At 46.3% G+C, this 20,621-nt stretch overlaps 2 protein-coding genes across 3 annotated transcripts; both read right to left on the reverse strand.

The window, feature by feature from the left end:
* Positions 1-11,606: 11,606 nt before the first annotated feature.
* On the reverse strand, positions 11,607-13,495 carry LOC109767165 (small ribosomal subunit protein eS7). The gene is made up of 5 exons (XM_020325935.4): positions 13,337-13,495; positions 13,174-13,247; positions 12,945-13,068; positions 12,091-12,273; positions 11,607-11,913 (listed from the first exon to the last, which is right to left on the reverse strand). Exons 1-5 carry the CDS (start codon positions 13,409-13,411, stop codon positions 11,791-11,793), a joined length of 579 nt encoding a protein of 192 aa, XP_020181524.1. The 5' UTR covers positions 13,412-13,495; the 3' UTR covers positions 11,607-11,790.
* A 2,276-nt stretch (positions 13,496-15,771) lies between these two features.
* On the reverse strand, positions 15,772-20,180 carry LOC109767166 (uncharacterized). 2 transcript variants are annotated; one of them, XR_005769688.2, is made up of 9 exons: positions 20,023-20,180; positions 19,658-19,738; positions 18,536-18,653; positions 18,341-18,435; positions 18,180-18,251; positions 17,654-17,983; positions 17,450-17,558; positions 16,858-17,039; positions 15,772-16,187 (listed from the first exon to the last, which is right to left on the reverse strand). XR_005769688.2 is itself a non-coding variant. In XM_020325936.3 (9 exons), exons 1-9 carry the CDS (start codon positions 20,044-20,046, stop codon positions 16,100-16,102), a joined length of 1,092 nt encoding a protein of 363 aa, XP_020181525.1. In that variant the 5' UTR covers positions 20,047-20,180; the 3' UTR covers positions 15,772-16,099. The 2 variants fall into 2 exon arrangements, 1 of the variants encoding a protein (XP_020181525.1); XM_020325936.3 differs by having other exon boundaries at positions 16,858-17,032.
* Positions 20,181-20,621: the final 441 nt, after the last annotated feature.

Genomic DNA, 20,621 nt, shown 5'->3' on the forward strand with positions numbered 1-20,621 from the left:
ACAATATGCAGGGGATGGAAAAGACCATTCCTGAGGTATATTCAATGCTGAAATCAGCGGAGGTGGAGATCAGAAAAGAACATCAAGTGTTGATGGTGAATAAAACCACTAAGTTCAAGAAGGGCAAGGGTAAGAAGAACTTCAAGAAGGACGGCAAGGGAGTTGCCGCGCCCGGTAAACCAGTTACTGGGAAGAAGTCAAAGAATGGACCCAAGCCCGAGACTGAGTGCTTTTATTGCAAGGGAAGTGGTCACTGGAAGCGGAACTGCCCCAAATACTTAGCGGACAAGAAGAAGGGCGGCAACACCAAAGGTATATGTGATATACAAGTTATTGATGTGTACCTTACCAGTACTCGTAGTAGCTCCTGGGTATTTGATACCGGTGCGGTTGCTCATATTTGTAACTCAAAACAGGAACTACGGAATAAACGGAGACTGGCGAAGGACGAGGTGACGATGCGCGTCGGGAATGGTTCCAAGGTCGATGTGATCACCGTCGGCACGCTACCTCTGCATCTACCCACGGGATTAGTTTTAAACCTCAATAATTGTTATTTAGTGCCAGCTTTGAGCATGAACATTGTATCTGGATCTCGTTTAATTCGAGATGGCTACTCATTTAAATCCGAGAATAATGGTTGTTCTATTTATTTGAGAGATATGTTTTATGGTCATGCCCCGCTGGTCAATGGTTTATTTTTGATGAATCTCGAACGTGATGTTACACATGTTCATAGTGTGAATACCAAAAGATGTAAAGTTGATAACGATAGTCCCACATACTTGTGGCACTGCCGCCTTGGTCACATTGGTATCAAGCGCATGAAGAAGCTCCATGCAGATGGACTTTTGGAGTCTCTTGATTACAAATCATTTGACACGTGCGAACCATGCCTCATGGGTAAGATGACCAAGACTCCGTTCTCCGGAACAATGGAGCGAGCAACCAACTTATTGGAAATCATACATACCGATGTGTGTGGTCCAATGAGTGTTGAGGCTCGCGGAGGATATCGTTATGTTCTCACTCTCACTGATGATTTAAGTAGATATGGATATGTCTACCTAATGAAACACAAGTCTGAAACCTTTGAAAAGTTGAAGGAATTTCAGAGTGAAGTTGAGAATCAACGTGACAGGAAAATAAAATTCTTACGATCAGATCGTGGTGGAGAATATTTAAGTCACGAATTTGGTACACACTTAAGGAAATGTGGAATAGTTTCACAACTCACGCCGCCTGGAACACCTCAGAGAAATGGTGTGTCCGAACGTCGTAATCGCACTCTATTGGATATGGTGCGATCTATGATGTCTCTTACCGATTTACCGCTCTCATTTTGGGGCTATGCTTTAGAGACTGCCGCGTTCACTTTAAATAGGGCTCCGTCAAAATCCGTTGAGACGACACCATATGAATTATGGTTTGGGAAGAAACCTAAGCTGTCGTTTCTAAAAGTTTGGGGATGCGATGCTTATGTCAAGAAACTTCAACCTGAAAAGCTCGAACCCAAATCGGAAAAATGCGTCTTCATAGGATACCCTAAGGAAACTATTGGGTATACCTTCTACCTCAGATCCGAAGGCAAGATCTTCATTGCCAAGAACGGGTCCTTTCTGGAGAAGGAGTTTCTCTCGAAAGAATTGAGTGGGAGGAAAGTGGAACTTGATGAGGTGATAGTCACCCCTTCCGAACCGAAAAGTAGCGCAGCGCGGGAACATGTTCCTGTGGTGCCTACACCGACTGGGAAGGAAGTTAATGATGATGATCATGAAGCTTCGGATCAAGTTGCTACTGAACTTCGTAGGTCCACAAGGACACGTTCCGCACCAGAGTGGTACGGCAACCCTGTCCTGGAAATCATGTTGTTAGACAACGGTGAACCTTCGAACTATGAAGAAGCGATGGCGGGCCCGGATTCCGACAAATGGCTAGAAGCCATGAAATCCGAGATAGAATCCATGTATGAAAACAAAATATGGACTTTGACTGACTTGCCCGATGATCGGCGAGCCATAGAAAATAAATGGATCTTTAAGAAGAAGACGGACGCGGATGGTAATGTGACCATCTACAAAGCTCGACTTGTCGCTAAGGGTTATCGACAAGTTCAAGGGGTTGACTACGATGAGACTTTCTCACCCGTAGCGAAGCTGAAGTCCGTCCGAATCATGTTAGCAATTGCCGCATACTATGATTATGAGATATGGCAGATGGACGTCAAAACGGCATTCCTTAATGGCTTCCTTAAGGAAGAGTTGTATATGATGCAGCCGGAAGGTTTTGTCGATCCTAAGAATGCTAACAAAGTATGCAAGCTCCAGCGCTCAATCTATGGGCTGGTGCAAGCATCTCGGAGTTGGAACATTCGCTTTGATGAGATGATCAAAGCGTTTGGGTTTACACAGACTTATGGAGAAGCCTGTGTTCAAGAAAGTGAGTGGGAGCTCTGTAGCATTTCTCATATTATATGTGGATGACATATTGTTGATGGGAAATGATATAGAATTCTTGGAAAGTATAAAGGCCTATTTGAATAAGTGTTTTTCAATGAAGGACCTTGGAGAAGCTGCTTATATATTAGGCATCAAGATCTATAGAGATAGATCAAGACGCCTCATTGGTCTTTCACAGAGTACATACCTTGACAAGATATTGAAGAAGTTCAGTATGGATCAGTCCAAGAAGGGGTTCTTGCCTGTATTGCAAGGTGTGCAATTGAGCACGGCTCAATGCCCGACCACGGCAGAAGATATAGAAAGATGAGTGTCATCCCCTATGCCTCGGCCATAGGGTCTATTATGTATGCCATGCTGTGTACCAGACCTGATGTAAACCTTGCCGTAAGTTTGGTAGGAAGGTACCAAAGTAATCCCGGCATGGAACACTGGACAGCGGTCAAGAATATCCTGAAGTACCTGAAGAGGACTAAGGATATGTTTCTCGTTTATGGAGGTGACGAAGAGCTCGTCGTAAAGGGTTACGTCGACGCTAGCTTCGACACAGATCTGGATGACTCGAAGTCACAGACCGGATACGTGTATATTTTGAATGGAGGAGCAGTAAGCTGGTACAGTTGCAAGCAAAGCGTCGTGGCAGGATCTACATGTGAAGCGGAGTACATGGCAGCCTCGGAGGCAGCACAGGAAGCAGTCTGGATGAAGGAGTTCATTACCGACCTAGGGGTGATTCCCAATGCGTCGGGCCCGATGACTCTCTTCTGTGACAACACTGGAGCTATTGCCCTTGCGAAGGAGCCCAGGTTTCACAGGAAGACCAGGCATATCAAGCGTCGCTTCAACTCCATTCGTGAAAGTGTTCAAAATGGAGACATAGATATTTGTAAAGTACATACGGACCTGAATGTAGCAAATCCGTTGACTAAACCTCTCCCTAGAGCAAAACATGATCAGCACCAGGACGCAATGGGTGTTTGATTCATCACAATGTAACTAGAGACTCTAGTGCAAGCGGGAGACTGTTGGAAATATGCCCTAGAGGCAATAATAAATGGTTATTATTATATTTCTTTGTTCATGATAATCGTCTATTGTTCATGCTATAATTGTATTGTCCGGAAATCGTAATACATGTGTGAATACATAGACTACAACGTGTCCCTAGTAAGCCTCTAGTTGACTAGCTCGTTGATCAACAGATAGTCATGGTTTCCTGACTATGGACATTGGATGTCATTGATAACGGGATCACATCATTAGGAGAATGATGTGATGGACAAGACCCAATCCTAAGCATAGCATAAAAGATCATGTAGTTTCGTTTGCTAGAGCTTTTCCAATGTCAAGTATCTTTTCCTTAGACCATGAGATCGTGCAACTCCCGGATACCGTAGGAGTGCTTTGGGTGTGCCAAACGTCACAACGTAACTGGGTGACTATAAAGGTGCACTACGGGTATCTCCGAAAGTGTCTGTTGGGTTGGCACGGATCGAGACTGGGATTTGTCACTCCGTGTGACGGAGAGGTATCTCTGGGCCCACTCGGTAATGCATCATCATAATGAGCTCTATGTGACTAAGGCGTTAGTCACGGGATCATGCATTGCGGTACGAGTAAAGAGACTTGCCGGTAACGAGATTGAACAAGGTATTGGGATACCGACGATCGAATCTCGGGCAAGTAACATACCGATTGACAAAGGGAATTGTATACGGGATTGATTGAATCCTCGACACCGTGGTTCATCCGATGAGATCATCGTGGAACATGTGGGAGCCAACATGGGTATCCAGATCCCGCTGTTGGTTATTGACCGGAGAGGCGTCTCGGTCATGTCTGCATGTCTCCCGAACCCGTAGGGTCTACACACTTAAGGTTCGGTGACGCTAGGGTTGTAGAGATATGTGTATGCGGAAACCCGAAAGTTGTTCGGAGTCCCGGATGAGATCCCGGACATCACGAGAGGTTCCGGAATGGTCCGGAGGTGAAGAATTATATATAGGAAGTCAAGTTTCGGCCATCGGGAAAGTTTCGGGGGTTACCGGTATTGTACCGGGACCACCGGAAGGGTCCCGGGGGTCCACCGGGTGGGGCCACCTATCTCGGAGGGCCCCGTGGGCTGAAGTGGGAAGGGAACCAGCCCCTAGTGGGCTAGGCGCCCCCCCATGGTCCTCCCCCCATGCGCCTAGGGTTGGGAACCCTAGGGTGGGGGGACTTCCCACTTGCCTTGGGGGGCAAGGCACCCCCTTCCCCCCTTTGGCCGCCGCCCCCCCCCCCCCCTTGAGATCCCATCTCCAGGGCCGGCGCCCCCCCCCCCCCCCAGGGGGCCTATATAAAGGGGGAGGGAGGGCAGCAAACAACAGCCTTGGGCGCCTCCCTCCTCCCCTGCAACACCTCTCTCTCTCTCGCAGAAGCTCGGCGAAGCCCTGCCAGAGACCCGCTAGATCCATCACCACGCCGTCGTGCTGTTGGATCTCCATCAACCTCTCCTTCCCCCTTGCTGGATCAAGAAGGAGGAGACGTCGCTGCACCGTACGTGTGTTGAACGCGGAGGTGCCGTCCGTTCGGCACTCGGTCATCGGTGATTTGGATCACGGCGAGTACGACTCCGTCATCCACGTTCATTGGAACGCTTCCGCTCACGATCTACAAGGGTATGTAGATGCACTCCCTTCCCCTCGTTTCTAGTATACTCCATAGATGCATCTTGGTGAGCGTAGGAAAATTTTAAATTATGCTACGATACCCAACATTCTGTATATAGTCATACGTGCTTATGGAAAATAACTTGCATGGCATCTTTTGTCCTACCCTCCCGTGGTAGCGGGGTCCTAATGGAAACTAAGGGATATTAAGGCCACCTTTTAATAGAGAACCGGAACAAAGCATTAGCACTTAGTGAATACATTAACTCCTCAAACTACGGTAATCACCGGAAAGAATCCCAATTATTGTCACCTTGGGGTATGCGGATCATAACTCGTAATAGGTGTCTACAACTTGCAAGGTAGGATCAAGAACTCACATATATTCATGAAAACATAATAGGTTCAGACCTGAAATCATGGCACTCGGGCCCTAGTGACAAGCATTAAGCATAGCAAAGTCATAGCAACATCAATCTCAGAACATAGTGGATACTAGGGATCAAACCCAAACAAAACTAACTCGATTACATGATAAATCTCATCCAACCCATCACCGTACAGCAAGCCTACAATGGAATTACTCACGCACGGCTGTGAGCATCATGAAATTGGTGATGGAGGAAGGTTGGTGATGATGATGGTGAAGAATCCCCCACTCCGGAGCCCCGAACGGACTCCAGATGTGCCCTCCTCCGTATCGTAAAATGCGATGAATCCTTCTCTCTGATTTTTTTCTCTCCGGATGTGAATATATAGAGTTGGAATTAGGCTCGGAGGAGGCCCAGGGGGGCCACAAGCCACCCTCAGGCTTGTGGCCAATGGGTGGACCCCCTCTGGTTGATTCTTTTGCCAGTATTTTTTATATATTCCAAAAATATTCTCCATAAATTTTCAGGTCAATCCGAGAACTTTTATTTCTACACAAAAATAACACCATGGCAATTCTGCTGAAAACAGCGTCAGTCCGGGTTAGTTCCATTCAGATCATGCAAATTAGAGTCCAAAACAAGGGCAAAAGAGTTTAGAAAAGTAGATACGATGGAGATGTATCACTAACCAACCTACACTAAGCATATAGGATAACAGGTAAAGTAACAACAGCAGGTTACAAAAGTAGGCTATGCATCAGAATAGGAGCTATTGAACAACGGTAGCAAAATCTAATGCAAGCATGAGAGGGAAAGAATGGGCGATATAGGAAAGATCAAGGGGGTTTTGCTTGCCTAGAAGCTCTGCTGAAAGGGGCTGGTCTTCAGGAATGTAGTCGTACTCGGGAGCAGGATCGGTCTCGGGGTCTATCGGAGAGAAGAGGGGGGAGAAACAGTAAATATAAAGCAATCAAATGCATCACAAAGCGTGACATGCCAATATGTTGTGCTAGGGGTGACCTAATGCAGTGCTAAGCTTTACAGATGGAGCGGGAAAATATCTGGGAATATTTTCCTCGCTTTAGGTAGTTGCCGGACAAGCGATCCAGAGGGGAAGGTTCCATGTTTGCAGTGTTGGAGGCATCTGACAGGTATGTGGAGTGCATAAACAGATTCGTCATATTTTTCTGATCATTTTTCCTATATAAATTATTTTCATCCGAGTTTCGGATTATTTTATATGATTTTTCGAAGTTTAAATGATTTTTTGAAATTACTGGATTAATTATTAATTCGGAAATAAAAGAATAAAATGCTTCGGGTACCCAAAAATGTACCTAACAGAGAGCATGTGAGGCTGACAGTGGGCCCTGTTGACTGGGTCAACTGCCCAGTCATCAGAGGCTGACTGGTGGGCCCAACTGCTGAGTCAGCGGGCTAACTCACCCAGCCTTATCCATTTTAATAGTGCCAGGGCCCCACATGTCATACACCGAGAGTTTAACTAGTGTTTAAATTAACTAAAAGGGGTTAATTAGTAGGTGGATCCCAACTGTCATTGCCCGAATTAGTTATTTGTTAGATTTAATCTAATCCTATCACTACAGTAAAGGGGCCCACATGTCAGCGGCTGTCTAGCGGCCAGATTAGTGGCGAAACCACCTGGGCCCACCTGTCGGCGACCCAGGGCGGTGGCACACCGGCGACAACGCTCCGGCGACGCCAGAATGCGGCAGAGGGCATCGGGATTCGCCCTCTGGCGACTAAACAAGGCGCGGGAGGTGTCGTTCGAACGGGCGGAGCGAGCCACGACTAACGAGGCTAAGGAAGGGGGTCGGGGGCCTAAATCGACGGGGGCGCCGACCGCGGCGGACGTAGGAGCTCGGGTGATACCAAGCAAGTTGCTACGGGGCGCGGGAGGGCGAGTGGATGGCTGCATGTGGTTCCTGGGAAGCTCAGGAGCTCAACGCAAAGCTCGGACCAGAACGGCGCATGCGGTGGCCGGGACGGCTAGGCGGGCGGCTGCAGCAAGCTAGGGCAATGGCAGTGAGCAGCTCGAGGATGCGCGCGAGGTAGAGGAGACAGGGAGAAGGAAGGAGAGCTCACAGAGAGCATGCACGTGTGCTAAGTGGGCACGGGGGAGGCGTGGAGCAGACGGTGCAGCGGCGGCGATCTGCGGTGACCGAGAAGGAAGACGGGTCGATCCCGCGACATAGAGGCTCCGGGTTTGGTCTCATGGGCGAGGAAGATGTAGCAGTCGACGGCGGTGCTCCCTGACTTGGTCGCACGGCGCGGGGACGACGGTGGCTACGAGAACAGCGATGGCGCGCCGGCAGTAGCGCTTGGGCGGGCTCAAAGAGGTGGATCTGGGACGAGAGGGGAAATACCGCTAGGGGCAGTGGGCGTGGGCGAACCCTAGGGCGGCGGGGGCAGCCTTATCTTCATCGGGGTGGCTCGGATGGCCGACACGGGGCAGATCGGCGGCGTGGACGTGCGCGAGGCAGCAAGCACGCACGTGATGAACAGGGGGTTCAAGAAGGGCGCTGGTGGGCTGGGCCTGGTGCACTGTGCACACAGAGCCCAAGTGCACAATGCACCCTTTCTCTTTTTCCTTTTCTTTTTCTATTTATTTATTCCTTTTCTTCTTTTCATTTCTTTCTCACTCTAAATGAATTGAGTTTAATTTGCAAATTGGCAATAAAGACAAAGCAATATCTTGGGCTGCCATGAAAATTTTGGAGTCTGTTTGAATTTATTAAAATTATGTTTGCATTTAAATGGAGCTAAAATGGGGCTGTTTAACCCTGTTTTAATTTCCAGGGGCAAATTGGGGAGTTTGGTGATGTTTCCTGCCTTCAAATGATTACTATGGATTATTCACAAAATTATGAACTATTTTTTTGGCATGTTTGAAGATGCAAATATTTGACTTGCATTTGAATTTAAATTTGAATTAGCTTTCAACTAAGTGACAATTAAGCTTAGTAAAATGGAGGTGACATGGCATCATTTGTGAGAGATCACTGTAGCTTAATTACAGGGGTGTCACATTGAATTCCATGGAGGAATCTTCCCATGATGGGGTCTTGATATCCACTTGGGGGATCTTCTCCAAAGAGGCCTTGAATCCACTCATGGATCTTCTCCTAAGAGGAATCTCACAAGGGGAGGTACATGAGCTAAGCTCTATGATATGAGATCTATTCTTAGCTAACCTTAGAAATGAGGTGGGGAAGAGTATATATAGTCCTAGCCATGAAGGGCTAAGTGAGGGGTGAAATGGGAAAGATACAAGGCCACTCAGGCAACTCTGCGGCAAGTAGACGGGTTGTACCAAAGGACCGGTTTTACCAGTTATTCTGTAACTACCAGGACAACCGTGGTAGTACTGGCTTGTACCGCTTAAATTCCAGCAAGGTTCCCAGTTGGAGCGGTAGTTGGACTGGTTGGACCGGTTGTACCAGTGTTCCTGACCGGTTGTACCACTCTTCATCCATGGTTCTCGCCTACTTCGGGCAGCCTCTTCTTCCTTCCATTCCATGCTTCCCTTAAGGATGGTGTAGATGTACTCTTGTTCTTGGACTCCTCCTCGTCATCCGTGAAGCTCCGACAATACCTATGTGTGCACAAGAGAGGAGTGTCAAGTAGTATACCATCCTTAAAGGGGTCAAGTGAACAAGTGTAAAGGAGATGATTCACCTTCATATATGTGAAATAGATGTCGCACGTGTCACTTGCCAAATGGACTCTTGACATGGTGATGTCCGTAGGATGCTCCGCATCACTAACCTAGGGCAGAAAATTCCTCTCATCTTCCTCCCCTAACCCCAGGCGGCTAGGGAAAACTCTCCCCTCCAGGCTTCACCAGTGAGTTCGTGGATTCGCCTCCCCTCTTCTTGCCACTCCGGCGACCGGTGGCATGGAAGGGAATCACGGTGCCTCCGCTCAGGTTAGTAGTTTAGGTTAGGAGCTTTTTTAGTCCTCGCGGGTGCAGCGCTCGGGCGGATGGCGGCGTTTCTTCTTCGAGTTTGTCTTCCGGGCTCCGATCCCCCTCGAGCTTGTCCATCCCAACGTAGTCGACGGAACTCCGTCGTAGATTCTTCTTGTCTCCTTGGGATGGTGAGGTTAGGCTTTCTCGTCATGTGGCGAGATTTGGTTTTAGGTACTTCAGATCTATGTAAGAGTTCAATGGCGCCGATTGCGGCTCCATCATGCTGGTCCTTAGGGGCACGGGTACGAAGACTTATCGACTGTCATCAACAAGGTAAGCCGTCTCTGCTAGGAGAGCGCCGACAGTGGCACGTCCGCAGCTCGTTCTGACGACAGTAGTGGTCGTTCGATGGTCTCAGCATCTCGATATGATTTTTATTATATTTGAGATGTTTTGTACTCTGATGAACTTATATAATAGATCTAAGCAGTTCACTAGTTCTGACGAAATGTTTTTATATTTGAGATGTTTTGTACTCCGATGAACTTTTATAACAGATCTGACCAGTTCTCACTGGTCACCAGCACGAATATAGACATGACTAGTAAGAGCATCACTAGCCTTCCTCTGCATATTAACTCCCAAAATCATCTTTTCAAACATAACTCCTAAAATGCGCAGAGATAAAATATGTAGAAATGCTTAGAGCATCTACAACCGGGCACCCTAAACAAACAACCGGATGGACGGCCCGGTCGCTGACTAGTCGCAAAAATGCGACCAAGACGGGCTCCTTAAACGGGCCTCAAACGCCTGGACTGACCGGCACCTCTCATATCCATCCCAAATATGGGGCCGATATGAGAGCGCCCGGGCACGCCCGGCCATTTCCGCCACGTCGGACTCACAATGGGGTCCTAGACGGAATTGCCTGAAAACCCGGCGGTTCGATGAACGTCTCCTCGGGGGGGTATGAATGTCGTGTGGCGCCGCTCCAGCTCGCCGCCCGAGGCCAAATCCGGCTATTTAAGTCGGCCGCCGTCCCCCAACCCAGCCACATCCACCGCCTCCCTCTCCGCGCTGCCAGCCCGAGCCCATCCACCACCTCTCTCCCGCTCTTCCCACGCCCTCCGACTTCGCCATGGTTCGGCAAAAGATCATGTATGCTATGCTCACACCGGAGCGCTGGTTCCAGATTGACCAGGAGATTCGGGTGAGGCGTGCAGCACGCATCGCGGTCAACTTGCTTTCAGACTCGCCGGAGCAGGAGGAGGAGCCGGAGGCGGAGGAGGAAGAGGAGCAGCAGCCGGCTCCGATGGAGGTGGCGGATTCATAGGAGGCGGAGCAACCGGAGGAGTAGCTGGCGCCGGCTCCGGCTCCGGGCTTCAGCATGAAGGACGAGGCGGAGTTCGCGGTCGCCCAAGCTACCGAGATGGCGGAGCAGCAGGCCGAAGTTTATCCAGAATGAGGCCTATGTGAAGGCCGGCGGTTCATCGGGCAGGAACGGGTGGCGACCGCCGCGCTCTTCGACGAGGTCGAAGCAGAGATGGATGCGTAGGCCGACGTGGAGGAGTCACTGGAGCCGGAGCTGTGGCTGCCGCCCATGTAGCGGGAGCCGGGCATGGCTCCGACCAGATTAAATCCCTAGAGACACAGTCCCGGCCAGAAAAGCCTCTCTTCCTCTCCTTCCCCCTTCCATCTCTTAATCCACCACCCGTTTGGTGAGATCCTCACACCCGGCACAACGCCGCCTCCATCACGACCTAGAGCTGGGGTCCTAACCTAGCGTCGTCGCCTGAGCTCGGCCAGCGCTGCACCACACAGCGCAGCTGCCTACCACCGTCGTCCACACCTTGCCCAACACCACCGCAGTGCAGCTGCCCACCTCGCTCAGTGTTGCCGGCTGGCTCCGGTTGCTGTTTCTGTCACGACATCAATGGCAGACACACAGCCCAGGGAGCAGCTGCTAGTGCTTTCGTGCATCCCCAACACCACTGGTTGCTGGGGGTAGAAAGCGGTGGACACAATGGAGGTCAGAGGCAACCACCACTTCAAGAGGTATCCATTCCCTTACAAGGTTTCCAGGTTAGAGGCTAGGACATTTCAAGGGTTCAGCCCCTACAATTTCAGGGGCCTGAATTTTCAAGGAGACTAACTCAGTGTTTACTCGTCACATAATAGAACAAGTGCAACTTAATTTAAAGCTCAAAATTCAACACTTTTCACTCATTACCATCTCGAACTAGCAAATATTTAGGTTTGGCATCACAGCTATAATTTTGATTTTTCGAATACATGATCCGAGCAACAACAAGCTCAAGCAAGCCGTCGCAAATTCAATACATGAACAAGAGGGCCAATATGCAAATCAAGATGGATCTTCAAGCAGTTTCGGCAACCAGGTACTCGTACACAACATCCTTGCCACAAAGCCTGCGGTACACTGCAGTGAAGGTATCCAACTTGTACTCTGTGTTGTTGCGTTCCTTTGGGTCCAAGAAGATCTGCAACAACACCAGTAAAATAAACAGGGCACCAACAAAAAATTGTTTGGATCAAAAGTGTCAATGTTGATCAATTTGGAAGGAATTACAAGGGCGAAATAGAGATGTAAAAGTTCAGGCTAATCAAAAATTGTCTAGACAATAATCAGCTATATCAATGCAGTGGTCAAATCTTACCTTAATGATCTTCGAGCCATCTAGGCGATATCTGACACGTTTCCCCACAATCTCAGCTGGGTACACAACATCCTCCAAAAGACCATCATGAACAGCGGTCAAAGTCCTGGTACGAGGGCGAACAACAGCAGAACCCTTCTTGGGTGGCCTCACAATCCGCCTTGTTGCAACAATAACAACATCCTACATTGATTCATAGTCAACCACACATTTCAACAAGCACGGAACAAACGGGACAATGGCTAACATTTGCTTCAGTGTAATTGGGGGCTTTTGGCATTTTGCTAAGCGAAGGACACAACTATGAAGAAATTTCTCGAACAGAGTATATTTGGCAATTAGAGGGAAGTGACGTGAATACAATAATTACTCTGCAATAACGTTAGACAAACAACCAAATTCGACTTTAAACCAGTAACATTGAATAAAAGATGACAAACATTGTAAATGGCACCTGACAAAGAAGGAAATAAGAAATAACTGCCACAGCATTTGAGTAAATACAACTCTTTCAAACGGAAAACACATGCCCATAAGAGTACAGCATCCTGGTTGTAGCATACTGGTGAACATTCCACACACAGAGGTATCGCATTGTATTTGTAGCAGCAGAGTGTAGTGCAAAACATAACAGGATTCAGGAGGAGCATACAGGCATGCTCTCTGGTAAAGTAGTATACTGCTATAGCCGTAGGGGAATACCATCTTTGTCTACGAAATCTACAACACATAAGCAATCCTTCGGACTAGCGAACTTACTCCGACTTATTCCTATGTAAAATACTGATTACTACTCCAGATCACACTGTTCTCAAAGGAAAGGATTCTAACAAGGTGAATGGCAATTCACTAACCTTGCCGCTGAACTTCTTCTCGAGCTCCCTGACGAGCCTGACGTGGATCTTCCTGAAGTTCTTGCGGAGCCTGTACGGCACGTGGATGACCACGGCCTTCCTGTTCCCTGCAACATCCATCTGGCTGCAACACGAGGCAGCACAAACCAGAAACCATCACACCTCGCTACCACTTGGACTGCTACTCAACAGAAACGAAAACCAAGGTTAAGACTGGCCGATGACTTACAACGCGGCGTTGATGTAGAGGTCTTTAACGTCGCTCTTGAGCTCCTGGCTGCCATTCTCCAGGTCGAAGAATGCCTACAAACACGAAACCGCGGTGGTGAAACACGGAGCGCAGAGACCACGCGCAACAGCAGTGACGTGAGACGAGAGGGCTTCCTAGCTACCTGCGCGACGGAGTCCTCGAACTCAGAGGGCTCGAGGCCCTTGTCCTTCTGGATCTTCTTCCTCGCCGTGTACATGGTGCTTTCGCCCTTTCTTCGCCTGAGGGTGTCGAGGGGTGGCGGCCACGGAGGTAGGGTTTGGAGGCGGCCGCGAGTAGTGGGATACGATTTTATAGGTCTATTTGTGGGCTGGGCCATGCTCGGTACAGAAGGCCTGTCGCACTAGCCCAATTTCGATCTTTATCAACAAAAAAATTGGACTATGTATGTGCCCAGGCGTTGCCGCATGATCCAAATATTATTATTATTAACACAATATATAGGAGGACTATACGGGATAAATTATGATGCAAAACAGATAGAATAAAACAAAATTATATTTTGCCCGCAAAAAAATTATATTTAAAGCATAGATTTTCTGTCATTGCTTAAACAGACAATGTGCCCATGATTGATTTGCTTTATTGGATTAACTAAGATAAGAGATTAATTGCTAATTATTTATTTTTGATGGGTGACGGGTGACGGGCAGGCTAATGACGATGTTAGTGTCGCCAGATGAGGACAGACCAGGAGTAGCGGCAGGCACGTGAATGACCTTAGATGTCATCGTGGAAGTTGCTGCCATTGAGCCAGTGGTCAAGGAAGCCAGTATGGCCATCAGGGAGGATGTAGCTAACGCTTCATCGAGTACACACCCCTTATGGACGGTGGTCAAGCATATGGTGGTTGTCGATGTCGTGGCAACGACGTCACGCTTGGTCGAGGATGGAGAGAGCACAGTGGACACGACGAGCTTGGAAGAAGGCATGCTGACACTAGTGGGTGGCACGAAGTGGAGATCATCCTTGCGGACCAAGAGAGTGGTCGTGTTTTGAGCAAGCACGGAGTTGACGTCGCCTAATGTAGGAGGGGTAAAGGTTGTGGTCGGCGTAGAGATGTTCGTGGTCGTCGCCGCAAACAAAGAGGCTGCGACCCAACAGTTGGTGGAGGCGATGTTGCACATAGACGTGCTCGCCAGAGATGAGGACAATGCTGCTAGCGAGGGGGCGTGAGCACGAGAGTGTCGGTATGAGGTAGAGTTCATTGAAAAAGAAATTGTTGTGGTCTCCTTTATGTTTACCAGTGCCATGTACACAGACCACTCTCGGTGTCAATTACTGGATTCGTCAACGCGAATTCCTGCATCGCTTTCATCAACTAAGTCTCATCCTCTCATCCTCCATGGTGATGATATGAGATGTTGGAAGGATATTTCAAGTGTGGGTTTGAGGGTGTCTGGTGACATTTGCAAAGAATCTATGGGTCTGATACCAAATGTTAGAATCCAGCTATCAATAGGTTCAATTACAACTGAGCTAGAGATGGAGTGAAAACTCGTCAATGAAGAATCGACAAGACCAGTGAAAGAAGAGTACAAGCACACGCAAACAAGCCTCGGCTCTAGTCGTCGTTCCGTTCCAAGTCACCTTCCACTTCTGTCGTTCCTCCTATTAGTAGTTTCTTTTTTTTTTAGACAATCCTATTAGTTTTTTTTCTTTTTGAGGGGAGTCAATCTTATTAGTAGTTTTTTTTAGAAAATCCTATTAGTAGTTTTTTTTGAGGAATATCCTATTAGTAGTGTGTTGTTCCTTTCTCCATGTTAGCATCCCAAGCCCATCTGTTGGGTCCTTCCATCCAACCCGGCCCACTCTGAGGACGCAGGTCACTAACAAAGATGACTTCTTGCCAAGCACCAACAGATACATGTGACTATAAGGGATGAATGTTCGAAAGTAGTAAGAGGGCATATTTCTAAAAAAAAAATATTTGTTTCGATGAGTGAAATTAGACCAAGCGGTCAGGTTGGTAAGCTACCCGACAAAAAAATGCAAACAATAGTGAAATTAGAACATGGCGAGGAGAAATAACACCCGTGAACTATATATGAATTTACTTATATGCAACATATAGAGAGCGGATTTTTGGAACCCGGTGTATTGAAGGACCTTATTTTAAATACTTTGAAAATCACATTTAATGTTTCAAAAAATTCTGAAAAAAATTCTACATGATCATACAGATGTATATTACACATGTGTAAAGTTTGGTGATGAAATAAGTAAATATGCGACCTATACAAAAATGACAAAATGATGATCTCCAAATAGTGAATAATGCTATTAGCTTTACAGGATTTCAAAATAGCATTTTCACAGTTCAAAAAATAGGGCTCCAATGCACCCGGGTTCCAAAGTGACTTTTTGCAACATGTATTGCTATTATGGAAGTAGCTACGGGCAACATTGCATTTCTGTGTCATATATAATTGTTGCACTTTTATTCCTGCTGAAATTAATCAGCATCTGCGTTTGCAAACTAAAAGAATATCATGATCTCCTGCCATGTTGTGCATAAGACGCCTATAATTTCCCAGCATCATCGTGACAAGTGAAAAATACTGGAGAAATAACACAGCGATGTTTTAGAATGGCTCGATCAAAGTAACACCTGTAGCAGTTCAGAAGGCGCGACAACAGGAATAAGAAAATAGTTGACAACTTCAACAATTTCCCGTCTGGTATAAGATAACAGATGAATCAGCATATAAAACCAGTCTGCTATAACTCTTATGTAACTATAATCACTACCTCCACCTTCCCATCCACAACCACCCTGAAAGGCCCAAAAAGGGGGAAATGGAAAATAATACAGGCAGGGTAAAACCCTTGAATCAGCAGCAAGGCAGTACCAGAAACAAACTGCAAGTTGGAAGTTTCAACTCTACTACTGAGCCTCATCATGGGCAAAGTTTTCAGAAAGACTGCGCTGCGACAACCGGTAGTAGAGAATTCCCATCGTTGCTATACATGCCCTGCATTAACAGCACATTAATGCAGGTTAATTAAATCAAGAATAATAAAATCTTTGCATCCAACACAAACTAAAAGGCAAAATTAAAATAAGGAAATGAAACACATCTTAAAGTTTTTCATTAGACAGACTATTAGCTTTACAGGACTCGCATCTAAGACATACAGAACTGCTTGCTATGTCACAAATCAAGCTAACAGAATGAAGGAACAGACATATCTATTTATTTATACACATAAAATCAAGAATATAGAAATGGATATCATACTCATAGACGAACACTCTGATAATAAATGGTGCAACATCTCTAAAGAAAAAAAAATCAAATTGTACAGCTAGCAACCTTGCTGATTGTACAGAACTCAAATTAAAAACATAATACTGCGAGTACCAATTTCTGGTTATTTCCCTCAAATTTGCTAGAAATATGGGTAGGAGGCCACTCAAACAGAGACCCAGATGAATCAAAGGGGAAAACTAACAGTGCTGGCCATCTTATATATTCAAAGCACAAAATAATCATTTACTTCTGAATGTATTACATCTTCCATAATACAGTAATAAAACTTCAGCCATGTAATATCCGTTTTGAACATTACTTCACGAAATTAAGATCCATTGCAGGAGAATATTAGTCAGAGGCTAAAACAATTGCATGGCAGAAACCTTACATGATTGCCATTGCAAGTAAGATCTTTGTGGGATCGATTCGTGACGTCCTCTGATGTCGTGACCGGCCTTCTGGAGCATCATTTTCCTTTTTAGGGGGTGCTGTAACTGGTAATGTTGGCAGGGCACTAGACCAAAAAGGTAGCAGCATCCTTAAAAATTTGTGACGGTATGTACCTGTAAACTGAAGCTTCATAAGAAACAAGCACAACCATCTTTTGAAATAAATGTTCCACCTAGAATTGACTAGTTACATATGAACCAATCTAAATAGTCTTATGCATTTCCAGCATATATATACATGTACATTTCATGTTAGATGTATCACAGCCCTGGGAATAGAGGTGTATTGTAAGAGGGGTGGTAGAAGACGAGGTTAACACATCAAACTGAGATAAATAAAATAGTAATTATTTTGTGGGTGATTGGAAACATGACTAGTGTTTGGCAACTAATTTGAGACAGAAATGTCACCTCAAATATTGGGGAAAAATCAAATAATCTTATGACAAAAGCTCGGTATAACTCAAGAAAAGAAGGACCTGACATAAAGACGGAAGTAGAAAATAGATTTTTTGATAATGGCATTCTTACCCCTTTTAGTGTACTTTTTGCGGTTTGCATCTTCATCATCAGCATAATAAGACATCTCTGAATTTTGTCTCTCAACATAGTTAGCACCTTTTCTTGTCGTGGCACTAGGCTACATAACGAAGGAATAGGATCACTAACTCTGCTTAAGGTGAACAGAAAACAAACAGACGCTAACCATATACACAAGGATATGTCATGACTTACCCCGTGCGGGCTTGGACTTCTGATGAAATTGGGCTCCTGCTCTGGGAACTTTGTTGCTATGGTACTAGGACCATCTATTTCAACTATTTCTGGTTCCACATGGCTAAGAGTCCCAGAAGAGTACATCCCAGCAGGATATGTATCCCCCTGGGAGAGTACTGCTGATGATAAAGTTGCATCTTTCGAAGAGTTAAGCATGTTTGCATCAGTAGATTCACCAGAATATGATAGACGCTTAAGGGGGTCTGAAGCAAATGTAGGGGGTGTGCAGGCATCAGCTTTAGGCATTGTCACAAAATGATTCCCAAATACATTCTTCTCCAGACCAGTCTGCGACATGTTACAAAGTGCAAGCTTTGTCAAACAGTGCAGTAAATATACTTAGCTAAAAGAGTCGTAGTTCATAGGTAAATGTGTCATAGTGCACCAAAGAAGAATTTATTCGCACAAATAAAAACAAAGGGAAAAATTCAAGGAAAATTAGTGGTTTTGATCTTGCAAGAAGGAACTGATTTGAAGGACTAACCTGGACTACTGCTTCCTTCAGTTTAGCATGGAGGCGGGAGCCTGTATCTTTAATACTCGAAGGAGGCCATATCTGTCAGGAAATAACTATGTCACATGTTAAGGTTAAAAGAACTGTTGGAACCTCAAAGTAATAGCATATCAAGCCAGAGATTAGCTTACAGGAATTGAACATGAGGGGCAGACAAATCCTGCTGGTGCTGTTTGTGCAGGAAAACTTTGGACATGTGATATCAAGCATTTTGTGTGCATCACATCTAAAAGATGTCAAGAAGACAAAATATATCATGTTATATTTAGTGAAGGTGGCTCCAAGAGACGAATGGATTCAAATATTCTACTTGAAGCAATACATACGGAGGCAACCCAATCGTGTAGTTTCTTCACTTGCAGCTTCTAGAACCAAATTACACAAAGAACAGTGTTGTGGCCAGTCATAATCAGAATTAACAACCCATTCAGCATAGTTTTTTACCTACAGAAAGTAAAAAAGAGGATATTAGTTTTGTAAAATTAATGTTACACGATTACTTTAACAGAATTGTAAGAATATAATGCAAGTAGCTGATATGAAGCCAATAGCAACGTTATATACTTACATGTGATTATTAAATTTCTCTTCACGCAAAATAAACAGAACAGGAAAATGATATGATCATAGCATGCACATATATGGTGTCACAAAATTTTACAGCATAGGTGCAGCAATAGGACTAAGCAACAATAATGAATTCCAAATGTTTCAGTAAGAAAGTGGAGGTGGAAATTGTAGGGCTGTGAATCTGTTATAGGGCCAAACTAGAGAGGAAAAAAAAGATGGATCTAACTTATAGTCAGGTCTCTCCCAATGCCCTACGTAGGCTCTCTTAGCATCACACATCAGATTTTTGTCTATGTAATTCATAATTATTGACAAGAGATGATGGAACCATCTCTTATCTAAGAACCCATCTCTACACGGAATCCAACACATATATCATTCTTATAGTATCATCCAATAAAAGTCAAGTATCTTAATAAAAATGGGGGCTACTCCAATATTAAGCATATGTAAGATACAATGCATTGGGGTAGTTGTCTCTAAAAACTACCATCTCGTAAGAGAGCGCACTAAGAGCCAATGCATTGTAAAAAATATGATACTCTAGCAGCAGCACCAGGCATAAAAATGTTGTCTCAGCAGCTATTTGTTAAACAGTACTCACATGTGATCCAATCTTCTATCACACTGTAAACAAGTATATTTCACATTACAAACCTATATTACTAGCACATTTCAAAGCATATGCGAAACAATATATTTGAAAGGGCACTCATGTCCAGCAAGCTTAATGCCAATATACAACAGCTAACATGAGAGACAAACTTGTGATACACTATAGACACTAAACAGGATGGAGCACATTGAGCAAGCACATATTAACCGCTTTGCCTTTTTCTGAGTTAATTGGGATGAGGGGATCAAGTCGGAAAGCTCACCACGCATAATTGATGTTCTGGGAAGCAGATGCACTCGCCACAGACCGGAACCTGGTGGACGAAGCAATAAACCCTCGTCGCCTGAAAATCCAAAGCAAGCACACACGCCCTGTCAACACAAAATTCAGGCAGCACTGACAAATCTCAACACGCCAGCAGTAAATCCAAGAACCCCAAACTAAAATTTCGAATCCGCGCTCGCAGTGCCCTCTCAGATCCAGGCCACGCGAACGCCAAATCCGCCACCGCGTACTTCCCCTGCCCAGATCCAAAATCCCCCCTCACATGTCGACGCGCAACAGAAAGAACACGCAGGAGACCGCAGGGGTATCGCCGAATAGGTGGAGAAATGATCAAGAAGTAACCTTGCGGCATTTGCAGACGACCATCGCCGAGGAACCGGAGAAAAGAACCGGGAGTCGGTACGGGGAGCAAGGGGAGAAGCACGGCAGATCTCGCAGAGATGGAACGAAGTTTCGTGGGGTTGCCTTAGAAATGTTAACCGGTAGTAATCGCGTAACCAAAGCTTTTGGGTCATTAAAGAGCAACTCTAGCACACCCCGCATCCCGCCCCGACCCGCAAAATAACCGTCAAAATGCGGGCCGGGGCGGAAAAACCAACCCGATCAGACCCCACATTCCGCCCTGGCCCGCAAAAAATTTTGAGGGGCGCAGCAAAATCCCGACCCCAACCCGAGAATAAGCGGGTTTCCCCCTCGCGGCTGCGGTGCCCTGCATATAAGTGGAAGCGGTTGGTGGGGGGACATTTCAGCCCGCGCTTTCCCCACCAACCACCTCTCCTCCTCCCCTTGCGCCGCCGCCCAAGATTCCGGCGAAAGCAGACTGCAGGAGCACGCCGAAAGGCCGCCACGCGCACGAGGCCTCCCCTCCCTCCCCCCTGCGTCGGCGGGCCACCGGATCTGTGGCACTTCATCACGGACCGCCGGATTTAGCTTTTTCGGCT

The sequence above is a fragment of the Aegilops tauschii genome, chromosome 1 (genome assembly GCF_002575655.3).
Source record: "Aegilops tauschii subsp. strangulata cultivar AL8/78 chromosome 1, Aet v6.0, whole genome shotgun sequence".
In the NCBI taxonomy this organism is placed as follows: Eukaryota; Viridiplantae; Streptophyta; class Magnoliopsida; order Poales; family Poaceae; genus Aegilops; species Aegilops tauschii.